We start from the raw sequence: 25,254 nt of genomic DNA, 5'->3' as shown, positions 1-25,254 counted from the left end.
ATACTGTACTGAACTGCTTTTCCAGCCCTGTCACAACCCAGAACAGGAGCAGAGCCTTAGCAGACACAAGACTCACCACCGGCATAAATGTGACATGTCAGAATTATGTGGGCTCATCATTTCTTTGTTACTCTGTTTACTTAAACTTTCAAGACATCAGGCTTAAGGAAGACCCTGCAGAAATGTCCAAATGACTCCAGCATAATAATTGTATATTACTATTATTTGAGTCTGTATTTATGGGGAAACTGGATATAAGTGTGTCCTGCAGGCTGAATATTGTTCTCTTAGCCCAGTGATTAGAGAGAAACAGAGGGTGGAGAGATGGCAAAGGAGGGAGAGACTGGCATTGGCAAATCCATGCAAAACTCACCCATTAAAGTGGTAGTCACAGCAATCTTTCCAACCATCTACTAGCCCTAATGGTACACAGTGGACAGGAGTCATTATAAAGCCCACCAAAGCAAGGTCAGGGAGCCACAGGTCTCACCAGCAAAGCCTGAAGGCTAATTCAGAAGGTATATCTACAATAAAAGCACCACTACCACCACCAAGAAAATAGCCAGACATCCTACAAGGCACTTGACATTTGTCCTGTTTCATGCTCATAACAACCCTCTGTGATAGGTACTAGCATTATCCCCATTTTATAAATGAGAAAAATGAGGAACAGACATGCTCAGTAACTTGCCTAATGTTAAACAGTTGTCAAGTAACCCCAACTTTCCACGCTGGGGAGTCACCCCAACTTTCCACACTGCAACCCTCCAGGCACCCATGTGACTGGGAGAGGCCATGCCATCAGCCGGTCTGTTCCAAGTCCACAAATTTTCTCTCCCCTCTTCCAATTTCTGATGATTAAACTGATTTACTTTAAAGCTTGTACATTTCCTGCAGCTTAAACAGATGGGAATGGCATAACAAAATTGTCTGGTGATGAGGACTCAACTCTAGAGTTCAGTAAGAGAGAAATGCCAAGCCCCTTACAGGCAGCCCGTGCTCAGTGATGTCTAGTGTCTTTCCTTCCTATAAACCCAGCTAATGCTATATAGCCTCCTTCTTGGCTTCCAGATCCACAACCCAGTGGCAAGGATGGCCACTGGCCTTTGTTTAGTCCAACAGGTCCCAAATATATTTAACCACGAAGGGTTGTATTGAAAAACACCCATTCCACATTCCAAACAAACTTGGTGAAATGCTCACCTGACCTCCCAGCTTCTAGCACAAAAACAGGGGATTGCAGGGAGGAGGAGCCAGGAGGGGCTTCCCTGGGGTGAAGGCCCAAGAGCAGCATGACACTGGGTCGCTCCTGGCTCCTTTTCCAAGGGGTCTGCTCTTGGCAGCATGCCCAAGTGGCCCCTGGCTTTGCACAGACCCTGGCCCCAATGGGCTGTCACATGAGAGGACATTTAGGAAGCAACATCCACTGCCCCTTGGGAATCCCCACTGGCTTTCCTTTCCAGAGATGTGGTGCCCAGCCCTTTCTGTTTATAATCTGAGAAACTATTATAGAAAGGACAGGCATAACAAGGAGGCTGGGACACAGATGATCCAGAAGGCCAGAAAGGGGGAGAAATCTCCCTAGGACCTGGACTATGCCAGCCCATAAACTCCTGAAGGTTGGCGTCTCTGCAAACCCATCCCCAGCAGGTCTGGCCCATGGTGGGTGGTATCATGATGATGGGGAGGTGGCCGTCAGAGCCCTATAAAAGGATGACTCCACCTGGCCCTGGAAATGATAAACACAGCCCCTTATGTGCCCGTGGAGTTTGCAAGTTTACAAAGTGCTCTCTTGTGCATTATATCATTGCATCCCCACTGAAAATGAGGTATTATTCTTCTTTCTTCCAGTATACCAAAGAGAAAATGGGATTGTGAAAAGACAAAGGTCCAAAATCACAAGAGGGTATAAGTGGTGACCAGGTCCCTGGATTTAAAATGCCCCGTTGGGAGCCCACCAGTGCACCACCCTGCTATCTGCCCTATCTGTTGGGGGTGTCAAGATCCGGCCAAAGGTTGGAAGAGGAAAAGATGGGAGGAGGCATAACTTGGCAGCCCTGGTGGTACAGAGTGAGGAAGGTTTGAAATGGAAACAGCAAAAGGCAGTTTAAATAAGCAGAGTCTGCCATGGTTTGAAGGTGTCCCCTCCAAAGTTCAGATGTTGCCAGTGTGATAGGATTAGGAGGTGGGACTTTTGAGAGGTGATCAGGCCATAAGGACTCCTCTGTTGTGAATGGGATTGAGGGCCTTACAAAAGAGGCTTCATACAGCATGCAGCTAGCTTGTCCTGCCCTCTGCCATGTAAGAACACAGTGTTCTTCCCTTCCAGGGGATGCAGCCCTCATTAGGCAGCTGAACCTGCAGGCACCTTAATCTCGGACTTCCCAGCCTCCAGAACTGGGAGAAAATAAATCTCTGCTCTTTATAAATTATTCACTCTCAGACATTTTGTTATAGCAGCACAAACGGGCTAATCTGGAGTCTCAGACAGCAGCTGAGTTGGTTTTGAGAAATAGAAAGACTCAGATGGGAGAGAAAGGTGTCCCTCTCCAGTGCCAGCAAATATGCCCATGAGAGCATTGTTGCCCTGGGCTGCAGGGCAGCAGCCCTGGGATCTGAGGGCAGGTTGGATATGGAGGCCTCATCAGGGAACCAGGCATTGCCCTGCCAGTCAGCAGCTCATCCTGACACCAGGAGCTGCTACCCAGGGTCAGCGCTCACTTCCACAGAGCTCCTTTATGGTTAGGTTTGTAGAGCAAGAATGCGTATTTCAAAGACATCCCTATGATGCTGGTCTTGCTCCAGAATCAATCATCACATGAGTCTCTTGGTGCTGAGAACAAATGATGTTCAAATTGCTGCATATCCACTTTCACACAATGTGTTTTCTCAGAGATCCTGTGAGGCAGGGACTCCCATGGCTGCAGCTGTGGGCAGCCAATCACACCAGTTCATTGCCAAGTCTACAGCCTGGGTCTTCAGGCATCCTGAAGATGGAGCATCAGCAAGGTTTCCCTGTGTTCCCAAGCTCTTCTCAGTGCCCAGGAGATAGTGTGTGTGCATGTGAGTGTGTCCAAGAAAGAAGGGAGGGACCGGATGAACGGTCAGCCCTGCCATCCTCCACGTGGCTTCCTGCTTAGCTTCTGCATGTCCCAGCTAGAGCCGGACATCGAGTTGGCTCCTTCCAGCTCTCCTGTCGAGGCCTCGGTTGCTGGTCCTGTAGGCACTGGCTGGGTTGTCACTCCAAGAAGCTGGAGTCCCTGGGCCACCTGAGGCCTCTTCCTGACAGTGAGGACTGCAGATGCCAAAGGGCAGATGTTGGCTGGTGTCACCCAACTGGCAGCACCTGCTGAAGATCCCCAAACTCCTCCTGCTTCTGTGGGTGCCCAGAAGACAGAGGTTGTGGCTGCCTTGAGCATGCAGCTCACGCTTCCGGAAGCCTTGTCAAAGGGCAGAACTGGGCCCTCAGCTCAGTGTGGGCCTCAGGCCTGGCTTCCCCTGTGTGCAGTCCAGGGGTCACACGGCCCCTTTTCCTTGCTTCTGTGATGGACCAGCAGGACTGCAGCCAGCACTTTGTGGGATGGACAGATACCCTGGGGCCCCTTTTACCACCAGGCAGCCTCCAATGAGGGCTGTTCTTGTTCAGTAGGTGGGACATGAGGCTCCACCTGAGCTGAGTTCATACAGGACAGGCAAGCCTGTCAGCAGCACGGCTGGGTTCATAACCAGGTCCCCAGGCTTTGAATGCCACCAGCAAGCTACCAGCCTGAACAGCTCAGTCTTCCGCTGGCGTTTGAAGATTAAATCCCCTTTTTGCTTAAGCACCTAAGGGGATCGGAGCCTACAGAGGGCCAGCTTGGAAAACCTAACGGGGCACATCTGTTCAGAGAAAGGCCTGGGGCGGCATGGCTGTTCTTGGCAGACCATGTTGGTGAGGAGGTCCGTGTGGGTGTCCATGAAGGTGGTGACAAGAGGACCTGGGGCACCAAGAGGACCTGCGGGGTCTGGAGGTGAGAACCTAAGAGACCAGGAGGTCCTGCTGGCCAGGGAGAGCTGGGGTGCAGACAGCAGACCCCTCCCCACGGCTGCCTGGCTACCCAGATTACACATGCTCACTGAGTGCTCTGCAGTCAGGAACTTCTGGGCTGAGTCTCTTCAGCAGCTTCTTGCCTTGATAAACTCAGTACCTCCCAGGACAGTTCACGCATGGCTCCACGGACTGTCTCTCACCCGCTGAATGGATAACCGTCTCCCTGCAACTTCTACCCTTTGGGATGATCCTTCTTGCCCATGACATCCCTTCAAGTGTCACCCCATGTGTTGCCGCTTCCAGCCCCCTCCTCCTCCTGGGCCCTCTCCCCTGCTGGAACTTCAGCAGAGTGACTTAAGCTGCTTTACAAATGGGGCTTACACATGAGCTTGGTTCGAAGCAAGAGCACCACAGTTTAAGGGTCTGAAACCGTTAGCGCTGCCCAACATGACGGCGCCTTGTGGTCCCGCTCTATCTCTGGCCTGCGGCTCCCCGTCCCATAGACGTGCAAATGCCTGGCTTGGGTCAGCACCCAAGAACAGGGGGCACTGCCCCTGATGGGGAAACCCAGAGCCCTCTACCCTGCTGCGTCCTGGCTGGCTCTGCTCTGCTCACATTAACGAAGCGGCCTGGAGGTGTCAAGCCAGCCCACATACATTCAGGACATGCCTGTGCCGCTCTTGAGTGTGGTGTGGGGCCCATCAGCACTGCACTGGGGGCCGGGCGTCCTGGGAACTCAGGGCAGGATGGGCAATGCCCACAGAGTGTGCCAGGCACACAGTGTGTGGGGGGTGCCCGTGGTCCCCAGGTGGAGGGCATGCCGGGGTGGCAGGGCGCGGCCGGCGGGCACTCACAGGGCAGGGTCTCGGCGCTGTTCTTCTGGAGCATGATGCAGAGCTGTAGCACCAGTTGGGGCGCGCTCTCCAGGAAGGTCTCCAGGAGGCGCAGCATGTTGACGTCTGCATATTCATACATCATAGCCCAGTAGAAGCGTCGCTGGTGTTCCTTCCGCCGCTGGCTCTGAATCCCCAGGTACATGGTGCGGATATACCTGCCCAGAGAGATGGGGAGAACACAGAGAGCATGGGTGGGTGCGGGGGCTCCAGAGGACCCTTGCCATACCCCTAAAACCGAGAGACCGAGCATTCCCCGCCCCCTGCCCCAACCCTGTGCTCTGAAGTTCCCAGAGGCTTGGATGGGGCTCTGGGGGTCTCCCGGCCAAAGGACATGATGCTGAGGCATGGGGGAGGGGAAGGGCAGGTCAGGAAAGGATTTGACCCCTCATGGGCTCCTAAGCAAGTCCTCCACCTCCTGGTCTCCATTTGCTCATCTGGAAGATGAGACTGTGGGGCAAGATGCCCTCCCAGGGCCTGCAGGTAGGCATCTCACGTGAGCCCCGGGACAGGGGTGGGTTTTCTCATGTTCAGGACCCTGGGGGGAAACAGTCCAGCAGGGTTGTCACCTCTGTTGTTCTGGAGCAGGAAAGGCAGGGAAGGGGGTGAACATTTGCGAAGCTCCTACTACGTGCCGTTCGCTGGCTGGCCATGCCCAGGTGGTAAGTAGGAGGGTATGGTTCTCACATGTGACAGACAGGAAATAGCGCAGGCTCAGAAAGGTCACCCCCACCCTGTTGCTGGATAGTGGAACAAGTAGGAGTCACACCCAGGAATCTCTGGACATCAGGAGGACCCAGGGCCTGCCATGGAGTCTCCGTCCCAGCAGGGCCCAGGTCACAGGTGCAGATCCACTGCCCGCCCTCTCAGGACCACGCCCAGGCTCTCTGTGGGAGGGCCGAGGGGCCAAGGAAGCAGGTAGGGGGAAGAGCAAGGCTCACAGGTCAAGCAGGCCTGGACTCATCACTTGCTAAGTTGGGGACCTTGAACTAGTTACTCCAGCTCTGTGTCCTTGTCGCTCATATTTCACATGGGGACAGAATGAGAGCATCGCAGGGTGCATGGGAAGATTAGTGAGATGATACGCACAGTGGGCATCCCCCCAGGTCGTATAATAACCCCAGCCTCATTTTCACCAGAACTCTCTGGAACTGTGTCTCCAAGGCAAGAGAAGGACTTAAGGCACCATCCAAACTCGGCCAATAAGCTCCAAGTCTGGTCCAGGATAGAGGGTATGGACAGGGCTCACCCAGAAGCAAGGGCCAGAGTGCATAGCTCTGTGGGCCCAGTCAGGATCCAAAACAGGAACCATAAACTGGGTGCCACCAGCAGTGGGAGATTACCACACGCCTGTCGACCGTCCTGTGGAATGGATGTTCTAGGACCCGCTACTGTGCCCTCTGAAATGCCGAGCCTGACTTGTAAAGATTCAGTGCATGGCTGATGCCCTATCCAGGCCCAGCTGGTCTTGGGCATTACCAAGAACCCACTCAGGGCTGCTGGATGGTCCGTTTTATCACTGCCATGCTGCCAGCCAGCTCCCAGCCACTGCCCCTCTTGCCTGGAGGGATGCAGGAGTCTCCTCACTGGTTCTTCACTGTCTACTTTTACCCCTGAACAACCCATTCTTCAAGCCGCTACTAAGCCACAAGGGTGACCTCAAACACACATGCCAGCTGCAGTAAGCCCTGCTCACCATCCGATGAGGGCTGCCTGGCTTCTCTCTAGATTCCTAAGTGCCTTTGGGGGCCTGGATCCTAAAGGGACCCAGCCAGGGAAGCCACAATGGACACCTCATTTCTCTCCAGACCCACCCCCTGAGGTGAGCAGAGACACACCCTTACTGAGAACCAGAGGCTGGCATTGCAGTGATGGCCCCATGAGGGAGGGACATGGGAGGAAGGTCAGGGCACCAGAACCCCCGGGCCAGGTCCTTCCAGGTATACAGTCTCTTGGGGTCCCTGGCCCACCTTGCGGGTCAGGTCTGGTTATCACCATTCAACACATGGGGAAACTGAGGCTCTAGCATGAAATAAAGCACCAAATTCTGGTTCTGTTCCAGGTTCTTCCACCTGCTGACTGTGGCATTTCCACAGGGCGTTGCCTTGCTCTGGGCCCCTGCCTGTGAGTTCACAAAATCAGGAAACCAGGGAAGAGGCTCAGGAAGAGCAAGGGGGAGGTTGCACCTGGTCTCAGAGCTCACAGTCACTAAGAGAGGGGAAGGGAGAGACCCAGAGAAATAGAGGCAGAGACATAGAGATAGACAGTGAGATAGACACACACAGAGAGACAGAGAAGTAGGAGGGAGCTGAAGGAGAAAGCAAAGGTAAGGGGAACAGTGTCAAATTTGGGGATCTGAAGGAGAAGACTGCCTGGAGGAGGTGATGGCAGAAAGAAATGTGTGCAGGGACGTTCCTGGAAGCAGATGTCACCACTGGTATTTTGGGAGGGGCTGAGGGTGAGCCCCTGATGGAGGGTGATAGAAGGGTCAGGCTGATCAACCATGATGGCAGTGCAGGGAGGCAGGGCATCAGGGGACACGAATGCTCCAGCTGAGGCACTGAGGCAGGGCTGCGTGCCCAGAGCTTTGGCACCTGTGTCCAGGAGAGCCGTGTGCCGAGTGGAGCCTCAGTGCGGTGGGTCTCCCAGATCAGAGCTGCTCCCTGTGACCCAAACCCGGCTCTCTCAACAGGTGGCACCTGCAGCACACAAGCCATGAGCCATAGATCACTCCAGGCCCCAGACCACAAACCTAATGGTCTCAGGAGTACACTCAGACTACAGACTCTGCTTCTTCTAGCCTCACAGGTGGCCCAGCAGCTGGAGGAATGGTTATATGGCAGCACTAACCCTATCCATCTGGGTCCCAAGTCAGTAATGCCAGTGCTCAGGTTCACCCAGGCAAAGAGAGCACCGGTTCTACCCCTCGACCCCACGTTCTCCCCAAGCCACAGGTCCCTCTGCCCACCAAGGCCGGGGAAAAGGAAAACAGTGAGCCCAGAATATGCCAATTCAACTGGAATGCCTGCCAGAGGAGCCAATCTTGACGCTCTCCTGGGTGTGAGCACCCCAGGGTATGGGAAGAGACAGGGTGGATGTAGGCAAAGTGGGTGCCACTCCTCCCTGAGCCAATTGTCAAGCAGATGCTGGGGCCTAGAGGGCACCACGGTCCAGGCAAAACCGAGTTTGGACAGCATGGTGCCTCCTGGGTCACCCACACAGGCACCGCAGGGACTGTAGTAGAGACTGATCACAGCCCCACCCAGGAGTTCCTGACAGCCAGGCCTCAACGCAAATGCTCATCCTTTCCAACTGCTCCTGGCGCGGCCCCTCCTCTGCTACTCTTAAGTCCTTGGGTCCCCAGTAGACAACCAAGGGGTACTGGTTTGCAATATAACTGGGTCTGGACACTGGTCTAGTCCAACCCCTACTTTATAGGGGAGGGCCCCAGTGCCAGAACGCAAGCCACCGCCGCCTCAGTCACTCAGTGCTGTGGAGCCCAGATGAGACCAGAACCCAGGCCTGACCCCATGACCTTGCTTGTCCCCCACAACACGTGCAAAGCCCCTGCCTCTCATGCAGGAGGATCCTGGCAGCTCCTGCAATCACGTGGCTGCTGCTGCTGTCCTCCAGGCTCTAGGATTCTTCCTCCTTCTCCTAGCTTTCCCTGGTGTCTGTCTCCCTCAAGATCTAAGCAGCTGCCAAGAAACAACCAGGCAGATGGGTGGGGTGGGAGGAAGGCATAAGGCATGCCTCCCCCCATCCCCCAAACCCCTGGGCCAGCGCTGCTCTCCCTCGGTATCTGTTTCCTGGGTGACCTCTGAGGTTGCCTTGAGGTTGAACTGGCAGCGGCCTCCTGCAGGGCCTCCCACATCCGCCTGCAGAAGCGGCCTCGGCCCGCGGCCACACGGTGGCGCCAGACCCTAAGCGTCGCGGAAAGACGCCACCAGGCGCGTGACCTCACGCTACGGGCCCGCGCCCTCTTCTGCCGGGGCGCGGGCTGCAAGCCCATAGGTGCGCTCCGAGGTGGGAGGCAAGCGTCTGCAGGACACTCAGGATTGGCTGCCATTCCTCCAAGCCCCCTCCTTCTCCACCTTCCTGGAGGGTTCCAAAGAGCTTGCTGCACCCTTCTCCAGGAAGGTAGCTTGGGAGAGAAGACACCAACTCTCCTCCCCGATTTGCTCCCAAAGTCGGTGTCACCTCCTGTCACGTCGTATCTCCCCTAGGAGACTCGGATCATGAAATGCACCGGGGTCAAGGCAGCAACGCCACGTGTCCTCAGGAGCACGGGTTCAAGAAAGCTGGGCCTGGTCTATGGTCTGCAGGACTGGGTGACCTTGAGCAAGTCACCTCCCATGGCTGGGCCCCGCTATTCCCATCACAGGAGGGGCAGGCAGGAGGGATCTCCAAGCCTCTACCAACATCTTATAACTTTGTCTTTCTTCAAGTCAGTGACCTCATAGAGCACGAAGGATGGCCTAGCATCTTTACAAACAATAAAGTCTCATGTTTGTGTGACATTCACTTGTGCCAGGCTCTATTATGGGCATTTGGTACCTATTACCTCATTTAATCCTCACAACACCCTATGAGGTAGCTGCAATATTACCTACCAATTGTTCATTTTACGGGTGCAATATTATGGGTGCAATATTACCTATTAATATTTATTTTACAGACAGCAAACTGAAGCACTGAGGTTAAAACATTCGCCTTGCTCTTCCCAGCTAAGTAAGTAGCTGAGCAGGGCTTCAAGCCCAGGCAGTCTGGCTTCGGGGCCAGTGCTGTTGACAGCTCCTGCCCACGCACCTCCCAGAGGTAGACCATGTGTCTCCTTACTTCTGAACTCTGTCCAACTTGCCTGACAGTGGGGAAGAATGGAGTTTGCCCAAAACACCTGGGCTCCCTTCCAGTTCTGCCACCTGGCTGTGTTACCTTGAGGGACATCTCCTAACTTCTCTGAGTCTTAGTTTTCGCATGTATAAAATGCCTAGTCCAGAGTAGAACCCCAGGACATGTTGGACGAATCAGTGCATACCATGGTGCCCCCTCAGAGGGTCACAGGAGCCTTAAATAAGACCATGCCTGCGAGCACAGACAGGAGTTTAGAAGTCGCCATGCAGACGGCAGCCATTACTCCTCCCTGAGGTGCTCCGTTCCTGTGTTTCCTGCAGCCCACTCTGCTTATATCCTTCCGGTTCTGCCTCCTTCCCTTAATTTGTAAGCTATAGAATTGTTTAAAGCTCCTGTTCCCTCCAGCAGAAGTATCTAGTCCTCCAAGCACAGCTTTTTTGAGAGAGACACAGTTGTCATCTTCTTTTTCCTGCTGGCTCGTCCGAGGCTCAGAGAGACTAAGTGACTTCCCTGAAGCCACACCATCAGTCATGGTTCAGGAAAATCAGAGAAGGTCTTGCCCAAACTATGTTGCCCCTCTGGAATTGGCTATGGCTCTGCCCAAGACTGGCTGGGGTAGAAAATAAGTGATTTCTACAAGGGGCAGGGGACTGAACAGATTTGCCTATCTGGGCCCATAGTCTCCAGCTGCTTCTTATGACACTCTTAGAAACAGCATTGAAATTTCTGATTGTGGATAACAGCCCACCTTCAAAGCCCCAAACAAGGGTGAGCTCAAGTTTTGCGGGGTCTGAGACTTAGAGAACCCTTCTTTAAGGAAAATAGTAAATTCTACCAAACACGTAAAGTAGAAATTACACCAACTCTACACACTGTTTTCCAGAAAATAAAAAAGGAAGAAACACTTCCCTGTTCATTTGATGAGGCTGGCATTACTCTGATACAAAAGCCAGTCAAACACAGTACAAGAAAATAAAACTACAGACAACATCTCCCATAAACATAGATGCAAAAATCCTCAACAAAATATTAGCAAATTAAATCCAGTAATATATGGAAAGAACAATGTACCAGAGCCAACTGGGGTTTATCTTAGGAATGAAAGGCTGGTCCAATATTCAAAAATCAATCAATGTAAAATCTATGACATTAATAACCATACAGCATAACAACCGATGCAGAAATAAAAGGTAACACAATTCAACATCCATTAATTTTCTCAGCAAACTAGAAATAGAAGAGAATTTCCTTAACCTTATGTAGATAAAGGGCATTTGTGGAAAACCTCAGTTATCTTCCTTAATGATAAAAGAATGGATACTTTCATCTTAAGATCAAGAACAGGGTTATGATGTCTACACACACCACTCCTATTCAACATCATACTAGAAGTCCTGTTCAGTGCAATAGGTCAAGAAAAAGAAATAAATACAGAAAGTATATACAGATTGCCAAGGAAAAGGTAAACCTGTCCCTATTCGTAAATGACATGATTGTCTAGATTGACAATCCTAAGCAATCTATTAAAAAGCTCATATAAATAATTAGTTAACTTAGGAAGGTCTCACAATACAGGGTCAGCCTATAAAAGTCAATTGCATTTCTATAAATGATTAATGAATAATTGGAAATTAAAAAATTAAAAATATATACCACTTAAATTAGCTCCTAAAATGAAATTCTTAGAGACAAATCTAATAAAACATGCAGGATTTGTATGCCACAGCTGCAAGATGCTAATAAAAGAAATCAAAGAAAACCTAAATGATAGAGAGACATACCATGTTCATGGATTGGAAGATGCACTATAGTAAGATGACAATTGCCCTCAAATTAATCTATAGATGTAACACAATTCCAATAAAAACCCAAGTGGGATTTTTTTTTTTAAATACAGACAAGCCAATTCTAAAATTTATATGAAACTAGAATAGCCTAAACAATTCTAAAAGAGAATAAATTTGAAGAACTCACACTACCTGATTTTAGGATTTACTATAAAGCTACAGTACAGTGTAGCATTGGCCAAGAGAGAAGCACAGATCAGCAGAACAGAAGAGAGTCCAGAATAAGACCCACATAATTATGGCCAATTAGTTTTTTACAAAGGCATAAAGACAATTCAATGTTGATAGTGTTTTCAACAAACGATGTAGTAATAATTAGTCATTCATATGCAACAACTAAGTTAAAATGTATCATAGGTTAAAGTGTAAAACCATAAAACTTTAAGAAAAAAACATAGGAATAATTTCTGTACCTTGTACCAGACAAACACTTCTTAAATATGACAGCAAAGGTATGATCCATAAAACAAAAAAAATATAAACTTTATCAAAATTAAAAATTTTTGCTCTGTGAATGACGTTGTTAAGAGAATGAAAAGACAAGCTACAGATTGAGAGAAAATATTTGCAAATCACATATCAGACAAAGAACTTGTAGCCAGAATAAACAAAGAACTCTTAAAGCTCACTAGTAAGAAGACAAACAATTCAATTTTTAAAATGGGTATGATATTTGAACAGATATTTTACCAAAGACGATACACACAATAGCAAATAAACATGGGGAGAAGGGAGCTCACCATTACAAATAAGTAGGGAAACATATATTAAAATCAGTGAAAAAAACCCACAATAAGATAGTACTTCATGTCTGTTAAAATGTCTAAATAAAAACCCTGACACTATCAAGTACTGACAAGAATACAGAGCAACTAGAATGTTCATATATTGCAGTGGGAATGTAAATGCCACTGACACTCTGGAAAACAGTGAACAGTCTCTCATAAAGTTAAACGTACTCTCCCCATATGACCCACAGATCCCTTTCTAGATATTCTAGAAATGAAGACTTATGTCCACACAAAAATGTGTACACAAATGTTTTAGCAGTTCTTTTCATACTTGCCAACTATCCTTCAGCAGGTGAATATATAAGCAATTATGGTAATCCATACTGTGGAATACTACTCAGGAATAAAAAGGAACAAATCACTGATACACACAACAACCTGGATGAATCTCCAAGGTATTATCCTGCATGAGTGAAGGCTGTCTCGATAGTTATATACAGTGTGATTCCATTTATATGATACTCTGCAAAGGCAGAGGGATGGAGAACAGATTAGTGGTTCCCAGGGGTTGAAATTAAGGAATGATTTGCTTAAAAGTGGGCACATGGGAGAGTGTTCTGGGGTGATGGAACTGTCCTGTGAGCTGATTATGGTGGTGAGTATGTGAATCTGCATATGTATTGAAATTCAAAGACCTCTACAAACACATACAAGTCAATTTTACTCTATGTAAATGTTAATTTATACAATTGTCCAAAAAAAGAATCTTGATTTTTTAAAAAATGTAAAGAAAAAGAATACAAAATTACATATTCAAAATTGAATACAGGGTCCCATAAGAGGCCCATAAAAGTGAGGGGCCCTAAAGCTTAAGCTTCAGTGGGGCCACAGGAAATCCATCCATCCTTGAGCACCATCTGGGAGGACCTTTTCCAGCTTTTCCCAGGACCTGCTTCTGCAGCCTTCTGGAAGGAATGAGCTCACAAACCCTGGATGGAAAGGCCCAAAGGAAACTTCACTCCCAGCACAAGCAAGTATGAGGACTTCAGAACTTCCGCTCCCCAGTAAACAGCGACAGGCCCAACCAGGCAAGAAGGAGGCAGGAAGAGCCCTGGCAGAGAAGAATCCAGGTCTACCCACCACACTTCCCGCTTCTCTCCCTTCTGACAAATGTCTCTTTGGGCCTGGCCCCAAGGACTGGTGACTGAGAGGAACACTCTACTCTACTGATGACTTCACAAGGCTACCCTGACCTGTTTGAGGAACAAATGGGTGGGGATCATCAGGATTTAAGGGACAACTGCTCCCCCAGTCCTATCCTAGAGGCCCAGTCCCCTGGGGTGAAGCCAGCTCCTGAGACAGGTGACCTCACTGCCTACTTGGGCAGCTGACCTGTGCCCACCGGCCTTAGCAATCTCTAGCTCTCACCCCTCAAGCGGCTTCTTCAGAAACCTGATTCCGTGAACGCTTGTATCCCACCTGGGGATTCACGCAGAAGTGGCGTAGGACTCCAGGCTGGCTTTGGTCCTTGAAGCTTCCCCTAAGTCTCCGGGTTCTTGAAATTCCTGCCCTAATGCAGAGCTCTGCTTTCTACCAGAGACCAGGGGCCTCGCCCACCTTCAGGCCTCCTGGGCACTGTGAGCAATGTGGAGCTGTCCTCAGATGACATTCCCAAGACCAGGGGCTGGGCCCTGCTGCCTAGGAGGTTGTCAAGTGTCCTTGAGAGAATCGCTCTTCACTGTGCATCGCCAGCTTCTCCATGGGTTTCAGGGGTCCAGAGCAGCTGGCCCCCCTCCCTCAGGTGTGTCCCCTGACCGTGCACATTGTAGCACAAAGGGTCTCAACCCTGGCTGCACCTGAGAAGCACCTAGAGTGTTTGCGAGAAATCCTGCGTCGATGTGTAACGCAATGTGCACCTTTCCAGGGAGGGCCTGGTGGGCAGGACCGTGTCTGTGCTGATCACTGGCATGGCCCCTCATGTAACAAAGCGCCTGGCACATGGCATGCCCTGGACCCACATCAGTGAAATGAAGGAATGGGGGAAGGGACAGGGAGAGACAGGGAGGGAGGGAGGGAGGGAGGGAGGGAAAGAGAAGAGAGGGAAGGAGGGAAGTGCCTAAGCTGAGAGGCGGCATTATGAGCAGGAAAAAAGGAGGTCTGGGCACCACACTTACAGGACTCTCACCGCAAGTCACTTAGCACCTCTAGACCCGCCTTCCTCCTTGGTCAACATTCGAGAATGCCACATAGCGCATGCTTTCAGGGCTCCGGGTTCGGGGCCCGCAGCGGTCACCGTGGACAACCTACAGTGTTCCCTCCAGAGCCCATGTGCCAAACCAGGAGGGCTGCAGCCCCAGGAAGCCATGGGAAACTGGCTGGGCAGAGGCCATAGTAGGCCCCGATTTTCCCCTGTGACCCCCAAGTGGCACAGCAAGCCCTGGCAGGAGGCTGAGTTCCTCAGGGGAGACCCCTGTTTGATCTCTTTGTGGGCACCTGCAGACAGCTGGTCCGGGAGCAGAGCTGGTTCAGAGCCACACAACACAGGTCCCTCCCTCCTCCTGGGGCTCCCAAGATCTCACCAGCTGCTGGCTTCTCCCCACTATCCCAGGAGCTGCCTTGGCCAGCAGTATTCAAGACATGAATAACTGGTACGCGACAACCAGCAGTACCCCGAGATGCCACACACATCCCCTTTGCAATAGGCTGGTGGGCCCATCACCAGCAAACGGCTTTGTTCCATATGTGGCAGGTGCTGTGACCCACTGATTCTTTCCAGCAGAAAGCGATCGGAAGGGCAGCCCCTTCCCTTCAGCTGCTCCTTGCCATCCGCTCCAGGCTGGGTTATGAACAGGATGCCGAGGCTGGGGCCATACAGGGACATAGGGACATAGCTCTGGTCCCAGCATCCACAGCAGCTCGGCCACCAGGCAGGCTTCTCAGACACCCAGGGAGAGGGTGAGGGGCTCCTCGATGACTCCTAGAGGGGCCTCAGTGGAGGAGAGTCTGATGAGGGTACCTTTCCCACTGCCTCATGACACGGAGACCCCTCCAGGCCCTGTCCAACAGGCCCCTTCTACCCTCTCTCCTGTCCTTCCTCTGGGTTCTCAGCCTCCTTCCACCAACACCCTCCACCTGTGCAATCCTTCAGCCTGTGACTGTCTGCAGGTTGGTGCCCGGGGACAGGAACAGAGGGGACAGTGTTACAATCACAACCACACAAAGTGATACCGCTTAGGAGCACTCAGCATGTGTGAGGCCTCCTGCTTCTGCCCCGACCCCAGGATGGGCACCATGGGTCCTGTGGAAATGGGGAAACTGAGGCGAAGGGACTGGCTGATGTCACCCAGCTGGGTCTGCTGACCCCATGCACTGGGCTATTGCCAAGCACCTGTGTGAGCTGAGGTTAAGGTCAGCCACTCCTGCAGGACCTTCAGCCCTGTAGGCAGTCCCTGAGCCTGGTTTTGCCCTGCACTGGGTCCCCAGTCCCTACCAGAGGCCTGCTCCCAGGAAGATCCATGGGGCCTGTGCTGAGTGGCTGTGTGGTAGGGCTGAGCTTCAGCTCCAGCCTCCTCACCTCAGAGCCTACAGTCTGTGTGGCTACGTGGCCTGGGTGCTGACGGGTGCTGAGTGTCGTGGAGGTTGTAAGGAGGCTGGGGAGCTGAGATCCCCCCAACAAGCAGGGCCTTAGACCATGTCAATTGCAATCCTTGGACTCACCAAGGGAGCCCTAGAGGCCCCAGGCCCAAGGTCACAGCAGCAAATAGAACCCCAACGGCCCCTGAAGGGCTGCCTCTGCTCCAGCAGCCAGGCCTGTGGGCTGCACTCCGACCCCTTCGTGGCCAAGAACTGTTCAAGCTGTTTCCAAGAAGACCCAGAAAGCCGACCTCAAAGGCAGAGCACAGCTTTTCTCTGAAGCTGATAATGACACAGTTATCCCCTCTGAGGGATTTTTACTCAAACCATCTTTACCCTTATCCTGGGAGGATGCAGTACGCGCTATCTCACACATACACACAACCGCACCCATACACACACCTGCCACATGAACACACACACTCGAACATACCACACACAGATGCATACACACACTGCATTCACACTGTGCATACAATTTACACACAGGCTACTCAACACAAAGTACATCTACCCACACAGTCACACTCCACACAGCTGCATTGTGTTTGACAGAGCACACACGCACACACACATGCAAATGACCAAATATCCATACATGCAACAAGCACACAGCTCAGCTTCCATCTGTACAGGTACCTGTGGACACACAGTCACGTCCGCCATGGCCCTGCATCCACAGCCAACCTGGATTGCTGCAGGCAAGGTCTCCTGCCTGTGCTTCCCCTCCTGCTCCCAGGACTGCCTGCTCCCAGTCACTCGCCGTCACCGTGGCCTCCACAGGGAGACAGGGAGACCGGGCACACAGAACAAAAAGCCAAACCCACATTCAGCTGTTGGACTCACCTCAGAGAGGACAGCAGGAGCGCTCAAATTACTAAGTAAGCACGAACTGAGCGGATCCAGGGGTTCCAAATTCATTATCACGCTGCCCCCATTATTGAGGACAGGGCTAAGCTAGTTGCCACCAAAGCACTCGCGAGCTCACTGATACCCCAACTTGCCAATTCTCCCCTGTCTTCCCTCCGCCCTGTTCACACTACACCCCTTTCCCTTATCCTGTGCCTGGCTTATTTGGGAGTCCTGACTTGTAGCTGCAGCAAGGCTGTTGAGACATTGCAAGATGGCATTCTCGCCTGATGCATCCTTCCGAGGGTGGAGCAGTTGCCACCTTGTGTGTCCATGTCTGACCACATCCCAAGGCGGCAAGGGTCTAGGGCCAGGCAGCCACATGCAGTGTGGCACTGTACCTGTCTGGGGCTCTTCTACCTGCCTCCCATTCACTCTGCCCAGGTCAAAGCCTTAGCGGCTGCTCCCTGGGATCACGGCTCAGGAGCAGGCTGCAGGACAGAGCAAAAGGCCTTGGCGTCTTTCCATACCATTCGCAGATCTCAGGATAATCACTATCTGAGCTGTCACAGACAGGACAGGAGACAGCCTGTAAGCCTTTGCCAGGCAAACAGGCAGTTACTATGATGACCAGTCCCATTTGACAGATGAGGAAGCTGAGGCTAAGCTAGATTAAGTAACCTGGGTGGCCCCCATTGCCTCTGCACCCTGGAGTTCAGTCTCCCATGGTTGACTCCGACCTGCCTTCCCACCTGTCCCCCATGACTTCTCCAGCCACATCCATGGCTCTCCATCCCCAGACCTTCCTAGGGGTGCCCCTCTCCGTGTCTGCTCCTGCTGTCCCCTTTACCTGGAGATCCATCCCTGGGCAGGACCAAGCTTCCTGCCACAGGCCTGCTCCCTGATCTGGTGAAATTCCTCCCCTTGCTCGTCCTCCCGTAGCTCCCATTTCTGTGCCAGGCACAATGGAAGCGCTCTGCATCTATCAACTTGTCTAAGCCTCCAGGAAGCCTTAGGATCGTCCTCAGATGAAGAGACCAAAGCAAGAGGCTGCGGCTGCCGGGGTTCACACCCAGGTGGTTGACTCGAGAGGGAGTGCTTCTACGCCAAGGCACTGTGCTCTCCTGCTCTCTTTCTCTCGTTCTCTCCCCCTCTCATTCACTCCTGTCCACACCCCTATGAATGAGATCATCTGCAAGCCCCATTTTACAGATGAGGACACTGAGGCTCAGGGAGTTCAATGACCCACCCATGCTAGAAAGCCAGGTGGAAGCCTCCCCCTGCCCAGCTGTGATGCTTGTCTCTGTTTCCCACCCCTGGAGGCCTCTATCCTCCGATATCCAAGTTCTCCTTATCCCCCACCCTGCACCTGGTCACTTAGGAAGAGAGAAGCCTCTCCAGTTAGATTTTAACCCCCAGGAGGGGCATCCGTATACCCAGCGCCCCTCGGCCCGCCATGGTAACATCCAATCAGAGTGCACTCAAGTGAGTTTTGCCCCAGCTCTGATGACTCTGATGGAAGCTGGTCTCCTTTGACCAGGAGCTGCCTGTAACTCTAGCTTCAAATACATGAAATAGATGTTCCCAAAGGTAGATGACCAGGGGCAGCAGCTAAATTCAAGCAGGAAAGATTTGGGTTGAACACAAGAGAGAACACAGCGACCAGCACAGCTGGCTGAACCTACAATGAGACAGGTTTCCTGCCTCTCCCTGGATAGTTTAAGAAAACAGAAACAAACCTGTCTGATGCTCACCACACACAGAAGGCAAGGGTTGGACCCACTGACCTCTCGAGAATTCTCTCCACTCCAGCCGTTCACCACACGCCAGGGAAGGGTGCCCCACAGCCACGCATGAATCCCACTTTCAAACTCCCTCAGAACCACTCAAAGGCAAGGTCTGGCAGCGCAAGGGGCCTGCAAAAATAATGCACCCATGTAGCCACGACCGGGGCCACAGACCTCTGGTTCACAGACTCTCAGTGTGAGAACAGACTCTAGAACCTTCCACAGCCTGGCTGGCTCTGAGAAACTTCTATGCTCTCCTCCACCCTGCACACACCCCGCCCCCCAACATACCCTAGAGCAAAGATGCCTTCTGCACAAGGAAAAGGTGGGGGCCCAGCTGCCAACGCAGCCCCTGAGAGCACATCAAATCAGAGCTATTTTTAGCCCTTCTTTCCAGCATCCCTGACATCAGCTGAACAATGGTGGCAGGCTCAGGGCGCATGTCTGAGAACACAGGGATGAAATGGCATTTCTTTCCAGGGGCCCAAGGGATATGGCAGGGGAAAGCACCCCGAGGCTTCCGGGAACAGAGGCAGCTGCGGTAGACGTCACCATGCAGTCTTTCTGGATGTAGGGTCAAGATCACAGGTGACTTCCCTAAACATCCCAGGGCTCAGGACAGCATCACCTGGGTGAAACTGGCTCCACCCCATGCCACCCAGCCTCATTTCCCCACCATCACAGTAGGGCTCAGGCCACTATGGCCTTCTCCAAGACATTGAAAAAAAACTTGATTTAGAAGGCCAACATGCTGTTGGGCACAGTGGTTCTTGCCTGCAATCCCAGCACTTTGGGAGGCCAAGGCAGGCAGATCACCTGAGGTCAGGAGTTTGACACCAACTTGGCCAACATGGTGAAACGCTGTCTCTACTAAACATACAAAAATTAGCTGGGCATGGTGGTGCACACTTATAATCCCAGCTAACTGGGAGGTTGAGGCAGGAGAATTGCTTGAACTTGGGAGGTGGAAGTTGCAATGAGCTGAGATGGCACCACTGCACTCTAGCCTGGGCAACACAGCGAGACTCCATCTCTAAATAAATAAATAAAAATAAAAAGACCAAAATGCCTTGGCAAACCCATGTGTCGGAGAAATGTGGGTTTCCCTTTGTTTCTCCATCTAAGCTCCCAGGACAGGGACCAAGGTTTTGTTTTTTTGTTTATCTTTGTATCTCTGATATGAAGCACACTACCTGGTACTTACAGGCATTTGATGTTCTCTAATGAATGAATGAACACATTGGGCAACTTCTTGATAAAATCCTTGAACTCTGGAAAGTTCATATATCTCTATTCCAAGCCCCTAGGGCAAGGGTACTCAAAGACCTTCCCTTCTCCAGACTCTGGCCTAGCCTCGCATCTCTGCTGGGGAACCTGAGAGCTGGGCGGTGTGCAGAGCAGCTCAAGGGGACTCCCAGCTCTGCTCCTCCCTTCCCTCTCCTGTCCCCAAGCCTCACTCTCCAGCCCAGCCTAAGTCCCCAACCTGGAGTGAATATGGGGAATGCATTTGATTCCTCTCTAGCCCCCACGCACTCTTTCCAACCAAGCAAGACAAGCCCCTTGCTGGTGGTGCCCCGTGATTTTCAGCGAGGAGTTGTGACCACTGCCATGCCCATGATGGGAAAGGCCACTTTGACCTCACTCAAATTAGAGCTAAAGACCTCCTGACCACACGCTTCTCCCGGTGTCACTCTACCTGCAGCTTGCTCAGATGAATCTGACAGGACCCAAGTATCCCTCTCTGCACACAGGCTGCCCATGGGGAATGAGGGTGAGACTGGCTCTGCCCGCAGGAGGGGAAACATGAATAGGTGGTCCAAGCACTTCACAGCTAGGAGAAAGGACCCCCGACCCAAAGTGAAGTCACCCACACTCCACTGGGGCCTTTGGATGGCGTAATGGACACAGGCACTTGAACAGGCTGCAGAGCCCACCGGGGCAGTGGACATGCTTGTACCCTTGCGTAAGCCTCAGGCGCAGGGTGTGGCTGCAACACCCTACTGTTCTTTTTCGGCCCATACTGGGCCTATCATTAATTAATTTATCTAAAACACAAAGGAGGCTTTTCCCTCCGCCTCTCCCACCTCTGGGGGTGGCATGTCCTGCAGTTTTCCCTCCCTGTGGACTATGCTGTCCCTCAATCTGCCCTAAATATGCCCCTTTATGACATTCCTGAGCACTCTACTGCAGGGATCCAAACCCCTCTCAGTCGTATTCAAGCACTCAGCAGATATAATTGAGCTCCTACTGCACGCCAGGCCCTAGGGTAGGCACAGGGGACCCAGCATGGTCCCTGTGCTCATGCCGTTCACAGACCAGTGGAGGAGACGCTCATTAGAAGCTGGCAACAAGGTTGGAACAGCAGGAGAGGCTTCTAATTCCATTGCTAGGCATGAGATATTTCTATCAGAGGCATCTGAGCTGAGTGCTCAGGGATGGGGGAGAGTTCACCAAGCAGCTAAGGGAAAGAAGGTGCTGCAGGTAGACAATTCCAGAGGGTCAAAATCCCCCAGGTTAGTGTGGGGAGAGACAGAGGAAGGAGTGAGGGGAGGCCAGGCTGGACAGAAAGGGCCTTGGGAGCATGGATGCATGCAGGAGGCAGGCACGGTGGGGATCAGATGGCATGTCAGGAGGCTCACTCTGGCTGCAGTAAGGAGATGGGTTGGAGAGGAAGACACAGTAGCCCCAGTGACTATGAGTGAGGAGAGCTTGCTCCATGGTGGTAATGCTGGTAAGGGGAAATCATAGCTCTCAGTGGCAGAGGAAAAGCCAGAAAACGAAGACAGGTCTGAGGTTTGGTTTGGTTGACCAGAAGGATGGTGTTGCCATTCACCGGGATGAACCAAAAAAGGAGAGAGGAGGTTTGGGAGTGAGATACCTGGAAGGAGAGAGGAGGTTTGGGAGTGAGATACCTGGAAGGAGAGAGGAGGTTTGGGAGTGAGATACCTGGGGAACGTCCAGGCCAGGAGGCCGTGTGTGTCTGTGAAGCACAAGATGAAGATCCAGGCCGGAGACGCAGACAGTGGAGTTGAGGAAGCACAGATAGCAAATCTGGGGGCATGGCTGGGGTCACCCTGGGGGATCGAGGGAGAGCAGCCCAGGATGGAGCCCTGAAAATGCCATCGCTTAGCCTCCATGGAAGAGGAAGGTCAGAAAGGACCAAGACGGCCCTGGTGATCAGGGAAGAGAAGCACCACTTAACCAGACCCAGAGAAGGAGGAGAAAGACAGTGCAGTGTAGCCGCCGGGGTCCTGGACTGGGCTTGAACCTAAGTATTGGCAAAGGTGATCTTTCGCTCGTCATCTAGGATGTTTTGCCTGCATCTTCTCTCAACCTTCAGTTTTTGAGGCTGAAAAGTCCCGGTCTTTTCATCCAGTCCCGTGAGAACAGCCCATCACCAGGGGAACTGTGGATCCCTTTGCTCTGGGCTCTTCTCAGTTCTGCCCTCATTCTGGGAGCCAGGAGGGCTTTGAGGATATGACCACACAGGTGTAGGGACCCAAGAGCTGAGGGAAGAACCTTCCTGGGCAATCTTTTCAACTCTGGGCTCAAATGCTCCCTACCTTCTAGGATGAAGTGGCTGTCAGGCCTGGGGTTGGGTAAGCAATACCTTTCAAAGTCGTGTAGCCAAGTCCAGGGTGCAGGGTGGGTTAGGGAGAGGGTGACTGCAGAACAGCCACCTTTCCCTCAGAGAAGAGGACTCAGGATATAACAGCAGCTGCCATTTGTATGCCAGGCACCACCAAAATATCTCACTGGTTCCTCACAACAACCCTATGAGGTAAAACCAGTATCCCAGCTACAGGTGGAGAGGCAGGGCTTCAGAGAGGTTTGGAAGCTTTCCCAAAGTCACACAGTGAGAGAACTAGAGCACTGGGATTTGGGCTCAGGTCCGTCCCCATCCAGGAGACAGACCCTCTCCCTCAGCGTCCTGCTGTCCCTCATCCCATGCAGCTGTCAGTCCTGTGGAAGATGACAGCACCGCATCCACTGTGTGTGCTGAGACTTAGGCTCTTGAAACCTCTGCCAACTGAGAAGGTTGCTATGTTCCACTGCCCCCTGCCCTGGGTGAGTGGCCTTAGGAAGCTCTTCCCCTGTGTTTCCTTATGAGTGAGATGAGCGGTGAAGACCAGGTGAGCTCTCAGGTCCTGGCACTACTCTGACTCTGCAGACCTTGTAGGGTCTGGTCAGCTGCCCAGAGATCTTTCCAGCTCAGTAGCTACCCTAGAGGACCTGGGCTATCCTTGCAGGACCCGGTCTGTCCCCTCCTGTAGCACCCACCGCCCCCCAACCCCCGCTGGCTGCTTTCCCACAGGGAAGGCCCAGCACCTCCCATCCCGGCATGTAGCTGTGGCTCATCAAGCCCTCCTTGTATCCGCACCCACCAGCCCCATTCTGGGAAGATGCGCTCATCTGTGTTGCTTCCTGGGACCTCCCTGGGAAACGGGCTCAAAATAGAAGATGACATTTAGCAGAGTTTGCACCACCCAGGGCGGCCAGTGACATTTCCACATCGTAGCGCCCAAATCTTCAGGTGATCAGCAATTCCCAGCCCTGCCCTGGGCGGCGCAGCCTCTCAGGAGGCTCCCCAAAGTCAGACCCGGGGCAGGGCAGCAACGGCCACATCTTCGCTGAGTGAGCCTCACACTCACGCTGCCCTCTCCTGGCAACGTCTCCACGTGCTGCTGGAGACACCCAGGTAGTCCAGGGTGAGCACTGGCTAGAGGAGCCTGAGTCCTGGGGCTGCCTCTGCAGGGCCGGTTCTAGGGCCTGGGGCAAATCCCCCCCCCCAACTCCCACTTCCAGCATCCCCCTCCATAAGATAAAGAGCAGAATAATTGTTTCTAAGTCCCTTCCACATCTTGAGTCCTAAGGGCCAGCTTAGCAGACTTTCCATAACTGCCCTGCAGGGAGAAGGCCTGGTGACCCAGCACGGGCCCCCTTCCTCTGGGGCGCAGCAGCACCGTGGATGAAGTTCTGAGAGTCAGGGCAGCCCCTTAAAGACTTAGGCAGCATGGAGAGCAGGGGCCAGCCACACCACAGAGTCAGGGCTAGAGCTCCCCGGGGCTCTGAGCTCTCACTTCATAGCCAGGAAGGCACACCTGTTCCTAGAACAGTCACCTGAAATGAGGACAGGGAGGCCCCCCATGTACCAGACCCGAAACCAGGCACTCAAGGCTAGCGGGGGACACTGTTAGTGCTCTGATAGGGGAATGTGACTGAAGGCAGTATGTCTATTGTTATCCACATTTTATAATGGGAAAACTGAGGTGAGCACCATTAAGTAACTCATCCAAGGACGCAAAGTCAAGGACCGGTGCCTACAGACAGTGCTGTGCCCAAAGCATGGGGAGCTCTGAGGGCAGAGGAGGGAACTCCTAGCCCAAGTTGGGTTGGGGGTGTGAGGAAGATTCCAGGAGGAGGTGAAGTCTGAGCAGCATCTCTGAGCTGGAGCAAGAGCCCACTTCCATAGGCCGGGAGTCCCTTTCTCAGCCCAGCCTGCCTTGACTCAGGGGTCCACAGGCTGTGCTCACAGCTCCTCCAGCATGGCCCTCTCCTGGCTCCTCTGCATGAAAAAGAACCCACAGGGCTGCAGCTGGAAGTTTTCTGAAGTCAGAAACTGAGCATCCTTGCCCCTCCACCCTTCCTGGCCCAGGAATGCAAGCACTCGTGACACATGGCAGGATGGATGGAAGTGGGGGTGGCCGAGACCAGAAGAGGTCACAGCGGAGAGGGAGGGGCACCTTCCCAGTAGGCGGGGGTCCGACTCCACCCTGTCGCCGGTCAGCAGCCCTCACCTCCTGCTGCCGTCACCGCCTGGCCAATGGATAGTGCAGGGGGCTCCTCCGTGCTCCCAGCCCCTAGCCTCCTCTAGGGCCCTGCTGAAGCCAGTGTGGTGCAGGGCCAAGCTCAGAAGGACCTCATTTCCCCAGGGAGCGTGAGCTCCTTGTAGAGCCTGCTAGAAGCAGAACACACCCACCCTGTGCCAGGGCTGGGGGAGGGTGATTGTGGCAGAGATCACGGGTCCAGGCCTTTCCCGTCATTCCCACTGACCAACCCTGAGATGGTAAGAACCACATCAGCCTCAGTCACCTCATTTGTAAAGTGGGAACAAGGGTCTCTTGTTGGATTCTCTCTTGACTTCCAGCAGGTGCAAATGAAGAAAGGGATGTGTCCCCACAACAGTTTTAGTCTGAAAACCCCTGACAAGAACAGAAAACCTAGTCTCCTAGACAGACAATGCTTAATAATTCATTCGTTCATACCTCAGCACATTCCGAAAAGAATTTGAGATGGCGAGAACATACGATCCAGTTGGCAAGCACCACAGGCCCTTGGCTTGCTGGCCAAACCATCGCCTCTCAAGGTCATCCAGGAGTAGTTGTCTAACACTTTCCAGGGCAGGCAGCTTGCTAGAAGTTTCTCAGATGCCGTCTTATCAAAGCCTCACAACTGCCCATTGCACAGGTACTATCACTACATTTTTCTACACACGAGAACCCTGAGGTGCAGAGATGGTAAGTTACTTGCCCAAGGCCAAACAGCAAGGATGGGGAGTGGGGATTCCCATCCAGGACTGACTGTGAGCCCCAGAACCTCAGTAGCCTGCTCTGACGTCTTCCTGTGCTT

At 52.5% G+C, this 25,254-nt stretch overlaps 1 protein-coding gene across 1 annotated transcript in view; it reads right to left on the bottom strand.

The window, feature by feature from the left end:
- Positions 1–25,254, bottom strand: part of XKR6 (XK related 6) — a 286,508-nt gene that overhangs the window by 25,620 nt on the left and 235,634 nt on the right. The window contains exon 2 of the mRNA XM_030937774.1: positions 4,885–5,081. Coding sequence (XP_030793634.1) covers positions 4,885–5,081 — 197 coding nt within the window. The remainder of the gene's footprint in view (positions 1–4,884; positions 5,082–25,254) is intronic.

The sequence above is a fragment of the Rhinopithecus roxellana genome, chromosome 9, assembly GCF_007565055.1.
Source record: "Rhinopithecus roxellana isolate Shanxi Qingling chromosome 9, ASM756505v1, whole genome shotgun sequence".
Lineage (NCBI taxonomy): Eukaryota > Metazoa > Chordata > Mammalia > Primates > Cercopithecidae > Rhinopithecus > Rhinopithecus roxellana.
This window is presented reverse-complemented; position numbering and strand designations above follow the sequence as displayed.